The sequence below is a fragment of the Sarcophilus harrisii genome, chromosome 4 (genome assembly GCF_902635505.1).
Source record: "Sarcophilus harrisii chromosome 4, mSarHar1.11, whole genome shotgun sequence".
Lineage (NCBI taxonomy): Eukaryota > Metazoa > Chordata > Mammalia > Dasyuromorphia > Dasyuridae > Sarcophilus > Sarcophilus harrisii.
Window position 1 is genome coordinate 457,919,880 of NC_045429.1, and position 19,626 is coordinate 457,939,505.

Sequence of the window (19,626 nt, forward strand, 5' to 3'; positions counted from 1 at the left end):
ATAGGAGGAGGGGCAGTTATAACAGTGACAAGTGATTGTACAAAGCCGCCACAGCAGAGCCAGAGTCTCATTGGGCACAGTCTTCTGGAAGGCTGTTTCCTTCTACAAATGGCAAGATGGAGGCTCTAGGGACGACTTTTATCTCAATCTTCCCAGACAAATGAATGTGTATTTTTTTTTATTCTTCTAGGCCTGGGATTGGGTGGCAGGGAGATCTAATAGAAGAAACTTTAAAGAATTAAATTCAATACCACAAACATTTATTAAGCACCTATTGGATACGGGGAATGCTTTAGAGCTAAAGGCTCCATTTAGTCCAGCTTCCCCATTGGAGAGGTGAGGAAACTGAGGTCTAGAGAGTTGAAGTGATTTTCCTAGAGCCACCCAACTAGCTGGTGTCAGAGGTGAGATTTGAACTGAGATCTCTTGGATTCTTTGTCACAAGAAACAATCTCTGCCTTTAGATTGCTTACAGTCTCCCAGAGAATAGACACATAAGAAGATGCAGAATTTTACAAAGTGTTTTCCAGAGTTAGAGACTGCCCCAGTGACAGGGGGTCATTTCTCTGTCTTTCTCCTGTCTCCTCTAACAGCACTCAGCTCCCAAAGTTTTATTACCTGTTGTTTCTCCCATTAGGCTGTTATGAGCTCCTTAAGAGAAGTGAGTTTTTGTGTTTCTTTGCATTCCCAGCACCTGCCTCGACCTGGTATATAGTAGGTGCTTTATAGATGCTTGTTAACTAGATGACTTAGAATTTTGCAAACCTTGGAGCTCTATGTAAATGTTGGTGTTATTGTTGGGGAAACAATCTACTGAACTGCAAACTCCCTGAAGGGAAGGACTCCCAGACCTGTCACTGTCCTTGGAACACAGGACAAATGTCATCGGTGTTTATTGAACTAATTGGAAAGAGAAACACTCTGGAGAGAGCTAATGCTGCCTTTGTTTTTCCAGACACGTTCCTCACAATGCGACTTCCATTTCTACACCCAAGCCCGTGACTACCACAAAACTCACGACTTCAGCACCTCTCTCTTCTGTAAAGCAGGCTTCTGCAAAACTGGTCCCTGCAAATCCAGTTGCTGCTCATGTGCCTTCTGTAAAGCAGGCCCCTGAAAATCCATCGGCTGCTCATATGGCTCCTGTAAAGCAGGTCCCTGCAAATCCAGCTGCCACTAATCCAGTTGCTGCAAAGCAGGCCCCTGTCAATCCAGCCCCTGCAAAGCAGGCCCCTGTCAATCCAGCCCCTGCAAAGCAGGCCCCTGTCAATCCAGCCCCTGCAAAGCAGGCCCCTGTCAATCCAGCTCCTGTTAAGCAAGCCCCTGTCAACCCTGTTGCTGCTAATGCAGTCCCTGTTAAGCAGGCCCCTGTCAATCCAGCTCCTGTTAAGCAGGCCCCTGTCAACCCTGTTGCTGCCAATCCAGCCCCTGCAAAGCAGGCCCCCGCAAACCCAGCCACGGTAGCTAGGCCACTCGCCTCAAAGCCAGCTGCTTCAAAGCCAGTGGCCACTAAGTTAGTGGCTACGAAGCCTGTGACTACGAAACCACTCACCACGAAACCCCAGGCCACGAAGCCACTGTCCCCGAAGCCAGCAGGTACGTACGTAGCCACTCCGCCGGGCTCCCTGCACTCAGTGCCAGGGAGAGCCCGCAGGAACCTTGCCGACTTCTCGGACTTCTTGCTTCCTTTGCCAGCGATGGGCTGTCGGGCCATCCTCAGAAGTGTTTTTAGGGGAAGGTGCAGTGCAGGCTTGCGGGTCAGCCCTTTGGGACTTGATGATTCCTGATATAAGTGGGGAAGAAAACCCAAAGAGATGGTTTTTTTCTCTTGGAAATAAAGTGGAGACCAGTGCTCTCAGCCTCCCTATTTGGCGTCCTTAGCCCCCCTCAGAGACAGATCACAGAGTCACGGGTGGTGAGCACTTTATTTTGCAGACGAGGAACCTGAGCAACAGATAAATTATTTAATCACAGATTTGGAGCTGGATTTTCCAGTCATCTAATCTGATTGTATGATTCTACAGGGGGGGAAACTGAGCCTTAAGAGATGAAGTGATTTGACCAAAACCAGACAAATACTAAGTATCCTCAGTAGGATTTAGCTGTAGTATTTTCTCAGCTCTCTCTATCTTCTCAGCTCTAGCACGTTGCCTTACGTGACTTTGTTTTTTTATTTTTAATTTTAGTTAAGACTTCCAGAGAAGTGCAGGTCTCCGAGATCACTGAGAACAGTGCCAAGCTTCGATGGGTGAATCCTGACCAACCCAATCCTTATATTTATGACCTCACCATCACCTCCACGCACGACCGCTCCGTTGTCCTGAAACAGAACCTTACGGTGCCCGAACGGATCATCGGAGGTCTTGTTGCCGGGCAGACGTACCATGTGGCCATCGTGAGCTACCTGAAATCCCAGGTCAAAGCGACCTATGAGGGAACATTCACCACAAGTGAGTCTCCTTGTTGTCTTAAGGAAAAAAAATTAAAAAAAAAATTCCCATATCTCAAATAAAACCATAGAGTGGCCGATGTAGGCAAAGTAATCCCTCTTGCTTCTTCATCTTGTATTTAAAATACTAACAAAATGCCTAAAAATGACATGAGCTGTTTTGGGGAATACTGGGATCTCTGACAATGTCTGTTTGATCACCTATAACATGTCATAAATAGGGAATTCTGGTTCAAGTTTGGATTAAACTCCATGGACATGTTGACTTTTTAGCTGTCCACCCTTCACCTACAAAAGCTCTTCTGTACAAGGGGGTGTCGGTCCAGATGACCTCTCAGGTTCCTTCTAACTCTCTGAACTATGAACCTTGGAACTCTCTTCCAATTTTGAGCTTTTATGGTTCTGTGTCTATGTTCTTTATATTTATACTTTGCTGTGCTCTTGCATTTTCCTTGTGCAAGTTCCCCTCTTCCCCATCAGAGGAATAACATTTGCAGCAATGCATCCTGTATATAGGGAGAAAACCTTTCTTGCCACTTGCCTTGCTGGCCTGTTTAGTTTCTTTTGCTCTGAATTAATAGGGACCCTGGTTTGCTGGTAAAAGAAACACATTGGTGGGAGCTTCCTGATCTATGTCTTTTAATGGACACTGACCCAAATATAAAACATAAATAGAATTCAGGATATTATTTGAATTATACATACACACATATACATATAGATTATGCAGAATTATTTTTCTTATTGCTGTTCATTTGTTTTCCAATAATGTCTTATTCTTTGTGATTCCATCTGAGGTTTTCTTGGCAGGGACATGGAATGTTTTGTCATTTCCTTCTCTAACTCTTTTTACAGATGAGGAAACTGAGGCAAACAGTGTTAAGTGACTTGCCCAGGTTTGCCCAGCTATTAAGTGTCTGCCTTAAGACAGTTCCTGCCTTCAAGGAGGAACCCCACATACAGGCCAGATTTGAAATCACAAAAATGAGTTTTCCTGACTCCGGGCCTGGCACTCTACCCACTGAACCATCCAGCTGCCTCAGAATTTATTTTACATTCAATAGAAACTTTAGAGGAGCTGGACTTGCTGAATTCCCTGTTGTAATTGGATGCTGTCACATGACTGCGTTAGTATTGGGATTTCACAATATTAATGAAACTCAAATGGAAAAGATATCCTTGTATTCAGTTCATTGTCATGTTGAAAATATTTTTAAGCCTATTTTCTTCTTGTGCAAATAAAGGAACAGAGAGATCTTTAGCATGATTTGTAATGAAATGAATCAACTGATTATAAAAACATAATTTTAGTCATTTTTGGCCAGCCCAGTGGTCCATTCTCCCAATGTTCTACTTCAGTATGCTCACTGTCCCTGGACAGATTTTGCTTCTGTCTCCCCAATACAATACAAGAGTCTTGAAAGAATTTTTGTCTTCAGACTCCCAGTGCCCAGCAGAGAGCCTGGCACACAGTAGGGGCCTAACAAAGGCTTATTGAATTGAATAAAATATTTCTGAGAAGATGTTGAAACATGGTGCATAGAAAAACTAGGTGGTTAAAGGTTGCCTTGGTTTGTTGGTTTAATGACATAATCAAGGGGTGGAATAATGAGTTTAGAGAACAATCAATCAGTATTTATTAAGCACCAACTATGTGCTAAGCATTAAGTGGTTTTTTGTTTATAGAATTGCCTTAATCCCATTTCAATGTTTATTTTCCACTCTGTTTAGTAAACATTATTAAGCCTGAAAAATTCCCTTCTGCAAGAGATAAGAAGTGTTGATATTCCTCAAAAGGCTAAAACATCCTGCTCCTCTAATAGCAAAACTTATTTTGTTCCTATAGAGAAAATCCAGTCTCCACCACCTCAGCCTCCCAAGACTGCTTCGAGCGCCACAGTAAACCTCATGGTGAATTCTGAGCCATGGAAAGGGACAGAAGCAGGTGAGTTGCTCTATGTGATAGGTAGTGGTTTGGAGTTCAGATCTTTATTTTCAAGAGCTTGGGGAATTTCCAGTGTGGATATTCTCTTCTCCAATGAAAAGCTATCTATAACTTGAATCGGACTTAGGGAGTTACCTCGTGGTGCTACGAAGTGAATTGGGACTTGATCCCGGGTATTCCTACAAAACAGTGAGACCTGGTTTTCCAGGACCCATGTCCTGAAGATTCTCTTCAGTTATGAAGGACCCAAAAGGAAATTACAAAGGAAAAGGATCCTGTGGTCCTAGGAAAACAATTTTCTCAAAGATTTGAGTTGGAAAAGAAATTTACTTTTAGTCTGAGGATACTCAAAAGATGTATGTGTGTGTGTGTGTGTGTGTGTGTGTGTGTGTGTGTGTGTGTGTATGTGTACCAGGCACAGTGATACTAGAATCAGCTATTTGGTATTTTTAGATAACACTGAGGTACTTTTATTGTTATTCAGTCATTTCAGTTGTGTCCAAGTTTTGCCCAACTCTCTGTGACCCCATTTGGAGTTTTCTTGGCAAAGATGCTGGAGAGATTTGCCATTTCCATTTTTAAACTCATTTGACAGATAAGGAAACTGAGGCAAAAAGGGTGAAGTGATGTGCCCAGGGTCAAACAAATACTAAGTGTCTGAAGTTAGATCTGAATTCAGGAAGATAAACTTTCTTGACTCCAGACCTCAGGCTTTATGCAATATGGCACCCCTTAACTGCCCAGGAAAACAAAGCACTCCACGAATACCAATATCCTCTGGCAAACATACCTCCCAACTACCAGGAGAGCCTCAGCACCTGTCTTAAAATTACCCATTCGGGGCTAATCAGAACTTTAGAGATCGTTGAGCCCACGTCTTCCTTCTTATGTTGTAGATGAGTTCACCAAAGTCCAGAGCGATGGGGTCACTTTCTAAATGTCACCTAGCTCAGTGGCCAAGGCTGGATGTCACTCCAGGCTTCTCCAACTCTCTGAATCAAGCCTGGATCCTCCCACACGATGCTGTCCCTTTTTCGATAGGGCAGGAGAACTCCTTCCTCATTCTAGCATCCATGAGTCATTAAGAGAAAATAATCTCAGCATTAACTAGGGAGTTTTGGGATGTATGACCAGAAGGATCAAGAAAATATAAATAGTTTTACATGAATATAAACAATGAAATCTTTAAATGAGGTTCTGGCTTTGTTTCTTTAATCTTCCTTTTCTTTTCATGATGAGTCAGAAGGACCAAAATTAGGACGAATTTGTAAGTTTAATAATGGAATCTTTTCCCCTGTGACCTTTTAGAAAAAGCTAAAAAGTAGCTAATTGGGCTAGGTAAGGTAAGGTTAGGGGGTAAGGTGAGGGGGAAAGGGTAGTGACCTGGGAGTTGGGGGCCTGAATGCTGGCTTTGCTACTACCTCTGACCCTGTATAACCTTAGACCATTTCACCTCTCTGGGCTTTAGTTTTCTCTCCTGTAAAATGGGGGCTTATGTTGCCCTTTCAGCTCTAGATCCACAAATGTCCTTAATGTACTTTGGTTGACCAAATCAACCATTTCCAGGATTTTTTTCTTTTCTCCTCCCACAAAGTAAAACACCCATTTACTCCCTAAGGAAGCCTGCTTTGGGGAACTTCTCTTTGGAAAATGTTTTTGGGACTCTTGAAATCAAAATAAATACATTTAACTTTTAAAAAATGAATGAAATTTACAAGTATGTATTAAATGCTATAACGTGCTAACCACTGATCTAAGTGCTGTGAACACAAAGGGAAAAAAATCCAGTCAAACAGTTCCTGCCTTCAAGGAGCTTACAATCTATTTGGGGAAAACCATATACAGTCAACAGAGACATTCTATCTACTTTGAGATTTAAAATGATTGCAGGTTAAATTAAATTTTCAAAGTTGATAATGCTAGTTTTTTTTTATAGAAGAATGAGGAGGACTTTAGAGAGATATTCTGTATTTGTCCACTGGGGAACTTTGCAGAAAAACCTGGAATTCTTTGCTTGGTAACTCTAGTCTCAGTCAGCCATTTCCTCTCTACTTTGCACCTTAAATTGCTGTTTACAAAATAGCACTGTTAAAATGGTGAAAACTCCCAACTAATGAGCTTTCCTTTGGTCATTTCCTCAGCTCCTCTCCACACTTATTTTTTTTTTTTTTTTGCCTAAATGTTAATGTTTGTGCTTTTTGAAGTTCAGATTGGACAGCTCCCTCTCTGTTGGATTTTGACATGGGCACCCAGTCCCAGGACAATCAGATTAAGTGGTTCCTTGATTGCATCAGGCAGAGCTGCACCCAGGCTTGATATGGGGGAATGCCAGTAGATTTGAGAGAAAACCTGAGTGCATTAGTAGATGTGTGGTGTCATGTAAGTACCCCACAGAGGAGCCCATTCTGCCATACATGGCATCAACAAATTTTGGACTTGCCATGTGTTACTTTTGGCCCCACCAAAACACTCCTACCCTTCTCTCTGCTCTACAGCAGCTGAAAGAGCTCAACAATAAAGTCTTCTTGATGGCCAATGATCTCACCTTCAGCATCTCCTATTTGTGTTGCTTGACTACACAAGCATTTCTACAGCAAGCTTTACCTTTAGGAAGGTGTGACCAGATGACTTTTTTCTCTTTTAATCTCCTGATCACCTCAAAGGAAGATACTTTGGTGCTCTGGGCTGGTGCCTTCTCAGAGCAAAGTCACTGGAACTAAAATGTTTCACATTCCCATTAGTACTTGCTTCTGTTCCAGGAAAAATATTTGTTCTCCTTTGGCAGTGACTGCCAAGCAATCTCCTGGGTTTTATCTCTCTAATTAATGTCTGATGACATTCACATAGTATGTTAAAATTGGCCATGCACTTTACAGTGATGATTTCACTCAGATCTCACAATACCCCTGTGCAGCCGATGCTATGGGTGTTGTTTCTCCCATTTTACAGATGATGAAACTGAGGCACAGAGCAGTGACTTTTTCATGATTTCCAGCAGAGACAAAAACAGAACCCCAATCCTTTAAATTCTAACCCAGTTTCTGTCAGGGTTTTAAGATAATGGAAAGCTTTGCTTTCATTGTTGTTTCTGCATGAAGAAAGAACAGCATAAAAGCCAGAAGGAAGTGCAGCACAGCAGGACAGCTCTGAAAGTATCAGATTGAATTTATTCCTTACTGAAAAAGAAAAGCAGGAGCTACCTAATAGAGACTCACAGATTCATGTGTGGTCTTCTCATTCTGTTCTATAATGTTTATGTAAATACTTAATCCATTTTTTAAAATTTAAAATGAAAAGAAATGTTTTTTTTTTCAGGAGCTTTAAAACTGAACAGAAATCTCTCTCTCGATCCCCATTTATTTATATTTGTTTTCATTTTTTGGTACAGATTTATGATTTCATAGAGAGGAAAATTCCCATTATGGAAATTCTCTCTGCTGCTATAAATGAGCAACTCCTCCCCAACTGAAACTTTTAGAAATTTGTCAGTGGTTCCATTAGTGAAAATGCATCAGAAAGACGACCTCTGGCTTCAAGAGCATGCTTATATGTTGATGGTTTTAAAATGCTGGTTGGTGTCAGAAGTCACTATTGACGTCTGATGCTTTTTTGTCTGCTTGATGAAGGGTGTGCATGACAATGACATGGCTCTGTGCCTGCTCAAGCTGCAACAGGCCATAGTAGTTCTGTGCGTCTCCTGCAGAGGACTCGGCCAGTCTCCGTCTCTTCCAAGCTCGGGGATGGAATTTCTGGAGTGGGGTTTGCCCAGAGACAGGCCTTTTCCCTTTCTGGCTCTCGTTCCAGACTCGGATTCCTCTTGTATACCAGGGCCAATGTCAGAGAAGCCTTCCTGCTTCTTGATCCATTCCCTTCCATTTAAGGAAGGCATTTCTCCTTGGCTACTGCACATGTTCCATCCATCAGACGCAGGCAGTTGCTTAAGATGGACTTAAAAAACCCATCTTCTACGTGGCTCTTCTCAACAATGAGATGCTTCAGGCCAGTTGCAATGGTCTTGTGATGCAGAGAGCCATCTGCACCCAAGAGAGGATTATGGGAACTGTGTGAATCACAACATAGCATTCTCACTCTCTCTATTGTTGTTTGCTTGAATTTTGTTTTCTTTCTCATTTTTTTCCTTTTTGATCTGATTTTTTTTTGTGCAGGAAGATAAATTGTATAAATATGTATATTGGATTTAACATATATTTTTTATCATGTTTAATATATATCGGATTACTTGCCATCTAGGGAAGAGGGTGGGAGGAAGGGGGTAAAATTGTAACACAAGGTTTTACAAGGATCAGTGTTGAAAAATTGTCCTTGCATATGTTTTGAAAATAAAAAGCTTCAATAAAAAAAGGGGGAAAAAAGGGGGAAAAACCCATTTTCTTAAAGAGCCAGAGGAGTCTTTCTAAGGTGATGATTTTATTATCTTTTTTCCCTCTTGTTTCCACTGACTCCAGAGAGGCAGGAAAGAGAAGTCAGTCTACCTCATGCTGAGTTGGAAACTGTTTTCTGATCCAAAGAACACCCTGGTAGTGACCCCAGAGTTATGTCTGAAAATTCAGACATATTTCAGGGAGGATACAACAGTATCTACAGCACCAAATGAATTATAGGGAAAATGCTGCCTTTGAGGATTTAGGGATGACTGCTTGGTATTCTGCTTGACTCCAGAGGGCAGAACCAGGAACAATAGGGAGATGTTGCAAGGAGGTGTATTTAGGCTTGATTAAGGGAAAATTTCCAAGCAAAGAGAAATGTTCAAAACCAGAAGGGGCTGCTATTGGAGGGAGGGACTCCCTGTCATTGCAGATCATCATGTAGAGATTGGATGACACCTTGTTCAGGGCTATTATAGAGGGGCCCTTGAATGGATACAAGTTGGCCAGAATGGCGTCTAATATTCCTTATAGATTGGAGAGCCCATGTCTGTAGTTCTCACTGGGCCTTTAGGGTGACTTCCCAGGCCATTTATGGGTCATGAATCTGTCCCGACTGAGTATCTCCTGAATTCTAGAGTCCATTTCTGAGAATTAAACAAGTTGTTCCCTTTGGTGTCCCCTGGTAAGGATCCCTTCTTAACTGGGGAGGAGGGGCAGGACAGAGGTGGAAGTAACTGGGAAATGAAAATTGGATTCTTCTCATCTTTTTTGGGTGATCAAGCAGGGATGGGTCTCCCAGCAACTGGTGAGATGTCTTGGTGCTCATCTCTCTTGGGGTGTTTCTAGGCAGCCCGATCTAGGATGAAATATTCACAGTACTTGGTTATCAGGAAAATGATAAAAACAAAGAAGCAAAAACTCCATCCTTCCTTAGAAATTGGGAGCTTTGTATTTTTTCTCTGCAGCTATTTAGGATGCTGGAAGATTGATCAGGCAGCAGATCACATGAAAAGGGGATGATGAGAAAGCCAAACTGCCTTCTTTGGTCAAAGAAAAATATCCCCTACTTCAGAATAGTTGCACTGTGCTGGTGTGTGTGTGTGTGTGTGTGTGTGTGTGTGTGTGCTTGGAGTCTTTGTGAGTTTTGGATTGATGAACATTTATCCTCAATTCCTCCTTTCACTTTGCTCCACAGAGAGCTAAGTCCCCCTCATCTCAGAGGTCCAGTCTCTCTTTCTCCAGACCCTGGTTCTTGTTCAGAGCCATTTACTAGGTGTTATCTGTGATCCAGAATCAGGCGAGGGACTGGGCTTTATCTTGGAAGTTGTGGAGGTGGCAAGAGGGAAGGATTGGGACTTAAGTTTCTTCCTTCTTCTCTGTCCTCTCCTCCTTTCTTTTCCCTTCTCCTCCCCTTCCCTTTACTTTTCGATCTTTTCTCTTCTCTTCTTTCTCTTCCTCTCTCCTTCTTCCTTCTCCTCCCCCTTCGTTATCTCCTCCCCTTTCCTTTTCTCTTCCTCACTTTTTTCTTCTCTCTTCTCCTCACATCTGTTTCTGCTCTCCTTCCCTCTCCTTCTGCTCTCTCTTCTTCTTTCCTTTTCCCCTCTCCTCCCTCCCTCTCTTCTTCCCCTCAATAATCTCTTTCTCTTTTCTCTTCTTTCCTCCTCTCTCCTCCCCCTCTCCTCTCTCTTCTTCTCCTTTCCCTTGTTTCTTCCCCAACTGGGGGACCTTGATCCTAGTAGCCAGCACACAGAAGTTGTCAATGTGCTCTTTTCTTTTTTCTGAATTCAAGATGTCTGCAAGCGGCCCAAGGAAATAGGGACCTGCCGGAAGTTCAACTTGAAGTGGTTCTATGATCCCGAGACCAAGAGCTGTGGCCGGTTCTGGTACAGTGGCTGCGGGAGCAATGGCAACAACTTTGAGACTCAGTCTGACTGTGAAAGGGCCTGTTTGCCTGGTGAGTGGTGCTAATAGGCGCTGTCCACACCCCTGGTGCTGCCCCCCAGCTTGAAGTTACCCATCACCAAAGCAAAAGAAATAAAAAATCAGGGCTTTATAAGCAGCTCTCCCCCACGTGAAATGTCCCAGCAAACGCCCCAGTGAGAACCCCATGAATTCTTTCATTTTCTAGAGGTCTAGACATGCTAGTTCCTCACTCAGTCATCTGCTCTGGCTCCCTGGTGTCTTAGGATCAAATACAGTCTCTTCTGTTTGGCTTTTAAAGCCATTCACACAACTGGACCCCAACTTCCCTTTCCAGGCTTGTTTTCTCTCCTTTCTAAATGCTGAACTGGTTCTTTACAGAAAACCCTTCCCTTTGTCCTTTGTCTGAAATGACCTCTTCCTCTTCTGCTCACTCATCACCTCCTAGAGGAGGTCTTTCTCCATCCTCCCAGGTGCTGGTATTCTTCCTTCCTAACTTTCTTTATCTATTCCACTTATTCTGTGCATGTATATGCATATATTTATCAGTTGTTTTCCCCACTAGCATGTGAGCCCCTCAAAGCCAGGGATGTTTACTTTTTGTCTTGGTCTCCCTAGCACCTAGCATGATATCGAGCATACAGTAGTTGTTTAATTTATGCATGTTGATTGTTTGCCGGTGAAGGGGGGTACCTATGATTGCTTCCCCATACTTGACCCTACTCAAATAAAAGACCTGGGAGGTTAGAGGATGTACATGAAAAGAAACATTCCCCTGGATATTTTCAGAATTGACCCCCTACCCAAGCTGAGAACTTATTTTTTTATCTTAAATTAACCAAAACATTAACTGTTGACAATAGGTAAGTCCCTGTGCCAAGTATTGGGGACATAAATGTGAACCAGTCTCCTCCAACACACATTTATGAAGTGATTCCTTCCTATGGGACCTTTGTGTCAGGAGTACCAAGCTCAAAAGCAAGAGAACTGGAATTAGAACGCAGGGCTTCTGGCGCCAAATTCTGTGCTTTTCATATTCCTTGATTTATTATCAGTGCAAAGAAAAGACAATCAAATTCAGCCTCTTATGACCTTTTCTCACAACTGGCCCATCACTGTGAATTTTGATCCATGGGGCATGCATGACAAAATATACAAGCAGCATGAAAAACCCTCTCAAATTAAAAAAATCTATTTTAAAGATAGATTCAGTTATGTGGGAGTGGTAAGGAGTAGTAGACCAGCCTACCTTTTGACTAGTTATTCTTACAAACTAGGTGATAAATCCAGATTGTAGGTACTGAAATTCTGTTTACACCCTTTGAATTTTTCTGCGCTAAGTATAATACTGTTGCCCTATCTTAGTTTTGCCCCTGATTAGATTGAAGATATTTCTAGAGTTAATTTTCATAATCAGAAAATGTTTTTCCCTGTTTGTTCAATAACTCATTTTTACTCTTCTTTCCTTCCTTCCTTCTCCTTCTCCTTTGCAGCACACATCAATCCTGGAGTCATTTCAACAATAGGAACCTAACCGTGACAGACTGTTGACACATACCTCTTCCAGAAGCACAGGACTCAGCTATTCCCAACTTGCCCTTTTAGAAGCTATGGGTAGACAAGACCATGCACTGTTCTATTTCGTGCTTTACCTTATGAGCAAACCTTGAAGGAAATGTTTTTTTGTTTTTTTAACTTTTTTTGCTGCATGACCTATCAATATGGTGCTAAATTTGTTTGTGGACTGAGTGCTCTTGTCTTCAGGTGGTTATAGCCTATCCCTTCCACATTATGAAATACAGACACCCCCCAGCAGTGTTGCTCATGATCAATTTGCCCAATTCTCATTCCCAGTGGAGGTCGGGATCCCACTCATTGGGGGCCGTGTAAAACCTCCAACAAGAAGCTCCTTGACTCCCTACAGCTATGTTATCCAGACCTGCTTAGCTCATCATTTCCTTAACTTGAGATGGGAAGTCTCTGTGTGGGGAGCTGCTTCTCCCCATAGGCTCACTATCAGCTTGGTGTAGTTTTGCTGGGTTATATTTCCATCTGATTGCTCTTTGTCGATATTCTGAACAGAACTAACCTAACTAGAAACATGGAAGACGTCTTTGCACAGATGCACTGCTGGGACCCACGCCTCAGTTAAAGATTTTAAAGTCCTGGTGTAGAATGTTTTTGGCATTCTTCTGATGTTGTGGGTTTTATAGAATAAAAAATGGGGAGGGAGGGAATTTAATTTTTATTTTGTTTTTGGGAAATCTACACAAAGGAACTTTTTAATAAAGTTTAATGGAGGTTTTTTTGAGCTTGGATTTCTTGTTCTTTTTGTTGAAGTATCGTCAAATTTATCCCCCGAGTGGATGGTGGGGGAGGATGATGCAGAAAGAGGAGGAAGATGAGAATCGATGGGATAGGAGGGACTCAGAGCAGAGAGGTCAATATGGAGACCACTTTAGTAGTCATACAGTCCAACCCCCTCATGATGAAGAAGTAGATCTAGATGAGGGAAGTGACTTGTCCAGAATAGTAGCGGTAGTGGTAGTAGTATTAATAATGAAAGGGATAATAGTAATGATAGCAGCAGCAGCAGCAACAACAGTAGTAGTAATAGGAGAAGGGGTAGTAGTAATAGTAGTAGAAACAGCAGCAGTAATAATAGTAATAGGGAGTAGATGTAAAAATAGTAGTGGCAGCAGCAGTAGCAGTAGTGATGATGGCAGCTGCAATAATAGCTAACATTTATATAGTGTTTATCACAGGCCAGAGTTTATGCTAAATCCTTTACAGTTATGGTTATCTCTTCCACATCATGACTTTCCCCATCATAGTTTTGATATATCATGGATCACCATAAGAAATCAAATGGGAATTTTGGGGAAGTTTTGCTGAAATCACATATGACACACGTAGGGCAGCAGTTGACATGGAAAATTTTTAGAATCTCAGAAATCCACAAAATCTATACCATGCCATAAACAATAAAAGAATAAACATAAACAAAAATAAACAATAAATAGTAAAAGAAAAAGAAAAAATTCAGACTTCTCTGATATTCAAGGAGGGCTAAAATTGTTATGTGGATTTTCCCGACCATTCTGATCCTAACCCCCATGATATGAAAAAGATAACCTGTGTCCCACTTCATCCTCACTATAACTCTGGGTGTTGTCATTATCTTCATTTTACAGATGAGGAAACTAAGGCAGAGATGAAGTGACTTTTATTAGGTAGTAAGTGTATGAGGCTGGGTTTGAACTCAGTTCTCGTTAACTCCAGGCCTCTATCCACTGTATAATACAGTAAATGTAGGTGATATTTCCACCCACATCCTTTGACCCTCAGGGTTAATCCTTGTTCCACTCTACCACATTGCCTGTTTTATATTGGCTCTGAATTGGAGCAAGATAGAGAGTTAGTATGGTATAACGGAAAGTAGCTGAGATTGAAGCCATGGAGATTTAACTTCAAATCATTTTTTCTGACACTTACCAGAATGTACCACCCTGGATAAATCTCTGAACGGGAGCTTCAGACAACTCCCTGGGACGACTAAATCATGGACAGGTGGCATTCTACTTTGGTGGAGGACTTTCCCACATTTGAAGTTCCACTAGTGTATATATCATGCCTCCTTCCCTTGTTCTGTAATAGTTGCATGGTTTACCCTTTCAAGGTTATTAGGAGAAGGGAGAAAGCACTTTGTAACTCCCCCTCCTCCCAAATATGGGCCATTGGGATATTTTTCAGGGACTCAGGAAAACTCTGGGAAAGGAATAATAATCCCTTATAAAAGATGAAGCTCATATGCATTAAGGCAGTCCTACTTCTCCAAATATACATTTCTCAAAAGGTGATTGTCTCTTTCTCATCATCACCAATTACATCGATCAGCTAATCAACAATCATTTATTAGTTACTTACTATGTGCCATACACTGTGCTAGGCTCTACAATCACAAAGACAAACAGTCCCCGGTCTCAGGGACCTTATTGTTTATCTGGGAACCTAATATGTACACAAAAGAATAGATTCATCATGAGCCCCATCTTCTCTCCTCTTCCTCCCCATCCCTCCGACTCATTTTCTACCATCTCATTTATTTCAGTATCTGATGAAGAGGTGACCCTCTGCCTTGCCAAGTCACCCCCTTTAAATGTGCCCTTGATCCCCTTACCCCTTTCATTCTAACCTCGCCACTATATTGTCCATACTCTCGGCACATCACTAATCTTCAATCTCTTTCCATTTACTGGCCCATCCCCTTCTGCCTACACATGAACTCTTGCTAGTTCTCTCATCCCTGAGAGCTGTCATCCTGCCTTTTTTCTTCCCTTTCATTCCACTCCTTTTTGCTAAATCTTGAAAAAGCCAAATCTACATTTGGTGCTTCTACTTCCTCTCCTCCCATTCTCCTCCAAACCTTTCACAGCCTGATTCCCAACCTCAACATTTAAGGGAAGCTACTCCTTCCTAAATCACCAATAATCTCTTAGTTATCAATTTCATTGGCCTTTTCTCAACTTTCATCCATTCTGACCTCTGTACAGCTGTTGACACCATTGAACACCTTCTCTACTTGGACAGTGCTGGTAAATTGGTGGGGTTGGACTAGATGGCCTCCAAGGTTCCTTCCCATTCTCTATTTATGAGTCAAAGAGTTTAAGAATGGGCAAGTCAGTTCTTAGGCAAGGTGCTAGGCAGGTCCAGTAGGGATAGACCATGATAATTGTCTCAGCCTCACTCACTCCTTGGGAATAAAGGCAGGTCAAATCATTGGCTCTGAGGAGAGAGACCTTCACAGCTTTATTCCCCTCTTACACGTATCCTGTCTCATCCCACATAGCCTTTCTAGGTTCAGCTACAGCCTCATTTTACAGAGAAGGAAACTGAGTCCCAGAGAGGAAGGGAATTGTTTGAGGTCACATAGCTAGTAAGTGTCAGAGGGAAAATTGGAACTCAAGTCCTCTACTTTCCCTGCTCTTTTCCTTATTCTAAGGATATAACCAGACTCTATATTTCTGAAAACAATATGAAAAACAACATAGCATGATCAATTAAAGCCTGGACTTGGTGTTAAGAAGGAAAAGGACTATACTTGTGGTTTCATTAAAATTGGGAATTTGTAACTAAGAAAACACTTTCTATCACTTAAGAATGGAACTTCCTCCACAGTCCAGAGTCTTAGAGAGTTGTTTAGAACCTTGAGCTATTAATTGATTTACTCAGGGTCAGAAAGCCAATATATATGTCTGCCACAGGCAGGATTTGAATTCAGGACCTTCTAGCTCTGAAACCATCTCTCTATCCAACAGACCATGCATCTCAGAGTTAGGAAGACCCAGGCTCACCCCACTTATGGATATTTTGCTAGCTGTGTCCCTCAACTGAAGAATCGGACTTTGAGAATTAGGAAGGACTTTAGCAATCTCCTTACCCAATTCATTAAGTAACTCCAAGAAACTCCACCATAATGTTATGGCTAAGTGGTTGTCCAGGCTCTGCTTGAAGGCCTTCGTGGAGAGGAAACCCCTTCTGTCTCTGTCTCTCTTTGTCTGTCTGTCTCTTTGATGATGATGACAATGATGATGACCCAGAAGATCCATGATTAGGTAATGTAGCCATGGTTCTATTAGTGTGGGAATTCCTTCAGCCAATGTAGATGCAACCCATCCACAGATAAGCAGAGGAACCTTAGATTCCTCAAATCAAACCATGTTCTGAGTCCCATGATCTAGAAAGGACAAGCTGGAAAATGATCAAAGGAGGGTGACAAGGGTGGTGAAGGGTCTGAGTGCATGAAATGTAAGGATCACCTGACCAAACTGGGCGAGCTCAGCCTGGAGAAGAGCAGCTTCTGGGGTACATGACACCTGCCCTCCAATAGTCACTAGGTTGACTCATGGAAGAGAAATTGTGTGTGATCGGTGTGATTGGACCCTAAAGGGTAGCACTAGCCACAGTGGTTGATGCCAACTTTGGTTCTATGTGAATAAAAGCTTTCTAATAATGTGAGCTGCCCCAAAAGGGAATAGAATGGAAACACACACCACACACATAGAAGCAGAGACACCGAAAGTGAGAAAGAGAAACAGAGAAAGGCAGAGACAAAGAGAGAGACAAAGAGAGAAACAGAGAGGCAGAGAGAGAGAAATAGACACACACACAGAGAAAGAGACATGCACAGAGAAACAGAGACACACAGAGAGAAAGAGACAGAGAGAGAAATGGAGAGACAGAGAGAGACATAGAGAAACAGAGAGAAAAAGAGAAAGACAGAGAGAAACAGAGACAGAGATAGAGAAGAGAGAGAAAGAGAGACACACAGAGAAACAGACAGAGAGAGATGGAGAGATAGAGAGACAAAGAAACAGAGAAACAAAGAGACAGAGAGAGAATAGAGAGAAAGAGAAAGACACAAAGAGAAACAGAGACAGACAGACAGAGAGAGAGAGATGGAGAGAAGGAGAGAGACAGAAATTCAGAGAGAGAAGAGAGAGGACACACCCACAGATATAGAAAGAGAGAGAGAGAGAAAGAGGGAGAGACAGAGAGACATAGAGAGAGACAGAGAGAGAGAGAGAGAGAGAGAAAGACAGACAGACACACACACACATACAGAGACAGAGAGACAGAGAGAGACAGAGACAGAGAGAGAGACACACACAGAGAGAGACAGACAGAGAGACAGAGACAGACAGACACAGAGAATGAGAATCTGTTGACTTCTCTGATTTTGGCTATGAACTATGTTTCGACATTGCTATGACTATTTTCCAAAGTAACAACCAGGAGTTGCTTATCTCTGAATTATTTTCCAGTAGCTGACTTTCTCTGGCTCACGCTTCTCCATCCCTCCATTGTAGCCGGGTGATTCTGTCAATGTTCTGATTGTTCACTGTACTGTCAGGGAGTAGGGGATCTTGTATCCTTGACATGAGTAAAGACATTGCAGAATAAGCCGCCAGTATTAAATGAGCAATCGACATCTTTTTGTTTTTCCTTTCTTTACCCCTGCTCTAGTTCTTGAGCAAGTTCTCAGATTCTCGAGGCTAGCAGGGCCTGGCTAGCAAGTAAGAAAATCTCTCTCCTCCCCCAAATAGGATAAAATGTCATGAGAGAAAGTTTCTGGCAAATTCAGAACGCGTACAATTCTGAATTTTTTTTTTAATACGCTAAGAACCTGCAGGACATGGGTCATATTTAGACACTCACTGATTGCCTCTAGAGTCATACTTTGCTAGGTGCCAACTGATGCTTCTCTCAGCCTTGGCTTGTTACAGTGGATGGCATCAAGACCTTTACTGACTTGGGTTCTGAATTATAACAGTTTTTTCCTTGTCCTGGCAATATTCCATTGGCAAACTCCAACTGGTCATCACTGGGGACTGGCCACTTTCAGAAGAGAAAGCTTATTTAAAGTTCCCTGGTTGAGGCAGTTCTTGCCCTCAGTTCACCCTTGTTACTGATGCCTCTAGTGTATGAGATGGATTCAGAGCCATCTGAGGAGAGAGTGAGGGAAAGGAGGGGAAAATTTGGAACAGAAGGTTTTGCAAGGGTCAGTGTTGAAAAATTACCTGTGCATATGTTTTGTAAATAAAATGCTTTAATAAAAAAAAACAAGAATGTTGTTGGTTAAACTGAATAGTGTCCAGGTTATCAGGGAAGACATTTAAGCTCATGTTACATGATGAAAGGAACTTGGGATGTTTAACCTAGAGAAGAGAAGACTTGGGGGGGGGAGGCTATCTTCAAATATTGGAAAATTGTAACATGGAAAAGATATTTGTTTTTTTCTTGTTGACCTCAGAAAGTAGTATCAGAAGCAAAGTTAAGGCATAAGAGAAGGAAAAGATCCTAAGCATTAATGAAAGAACTGGAATATCCAAAGGTAGAAAGGGCCATTTGGAGATGCATTGGGCTCCCTCTCACTGGGAATCTTTAATAAGTAGTTAGATAACTATTGGCAGATACTAATAGGACAGACCATTGCAGTTCACTCCAATTCTGAAATTATGTGACTAGGATAGGATCATAGAGGAGCCTGAGATATCATTTAGTGCAATTTTCTCACTTCCAAGGAAAATGAATGCTAGAGTGATGAAGTGTCCAAGACTTATCTGAAGCCACAGGGATGAATTAGTAGAGGTGAGATCTGACCCTAGATCCTCAGTCTCCAATTTCTCTTACTGTGACATCCCACCGTCTGCCTCTAAACAGCACAGGGTCCATGAGGGCTGCCTTCCTGCCTTCTACATTGCTTTTCTCTACACACAGATAAAGGGATATTTGTTTTTGAGCAGTCACATTATCTAGCTGGGTCCTGTGTAGTTTGTGGTCAGATCAAACTCTTACATCTTTTCCACAAATCTGGTGGAATATTAGGTGGACTATGAGATTAACTTCTAGACCCTGCCCCCTGACCCAGTGCCCTTGTGTTCTGTGCCGATAGGCAGCTGAGGCACCACCAAGGATATTCTGTGTTCTGATGCTCCCCATGTTCCCTGATGAGTCACTGTTTCTGCTGTACCCATTCATCCTTCAGGTTCTGTGTCATCACAAGTAATTCCTGCAGAGACAGAGAGATGGGGAGGGGGATTAGTCCCATTTCTGCTGGGGATTCTGATACAGATCCCTAACAAAACACTCTCAAGCCCTTGTCATTTGCCATGAATTATACTTCACCCAAGTCCTGGGTCTGTTGGCTTTTTCTCTTGTGTTGCCATTTCCCATGTGGTTCACAATTATCTCTGAAGTCTAATTATATATATTTCCTACCTCAAAGAGATCCTAGAACTGACACCTTTGGCTCATCCTAGGTCTTAAGAAGCCTGGGTCCTGCCAGGACCTTCTGGCTCCCAAAATTAGCTTGTATTTTTAGCCCCTGGTATCTACTTGTTTCTTTCTGCTCTGGGTATCTA

The 19,626-nt window shown here is 42.2% G+C and overlaps 1 protein-coding gene across 7 annotated transcripts in view; it reads left to right on the forward strand.

Annotated features, from left to right (window-relative positions):
* COL6A3 (collagen type VI alpha 3 chain) overlaps window positions 1-13,013 on the forward strand; it is an 84,968-nt gene extending 71,955 nt beyond the window's left edge. For all 7 annotated transcript variants that reach the window (XM_023503808.2, XM_031968242.1, XM_031968243.1 and 4 more), the window contains 5 exons: window positions 956-1,596; window positions 2,187-2,450; window positions 4,296-4,394; window positions 10,572-10,736; window positions 12,196-13,013. In XM_023503808.2, coding sequence (XP_023359576.2) covers window positions 956-1,596; window positions 2,187-2,450; window positions 4,296-4,394; window positions 10,572-10,736; window positions 12,196-12,236 — 1,210 coding nt within the window. In that variant the 3' untranslated portion in view covers window positions 12,237-13,013. The remainder of the gene's footprint in view (window positions 1-955; window positions 1,597-2,186; window positions 2,451-4,295; window positions 4,395-10,571; window positions 10,737-12,195) is intronic.
* Window positions 13,014-19,626: the final 6,613 nt, after the last annotated feature.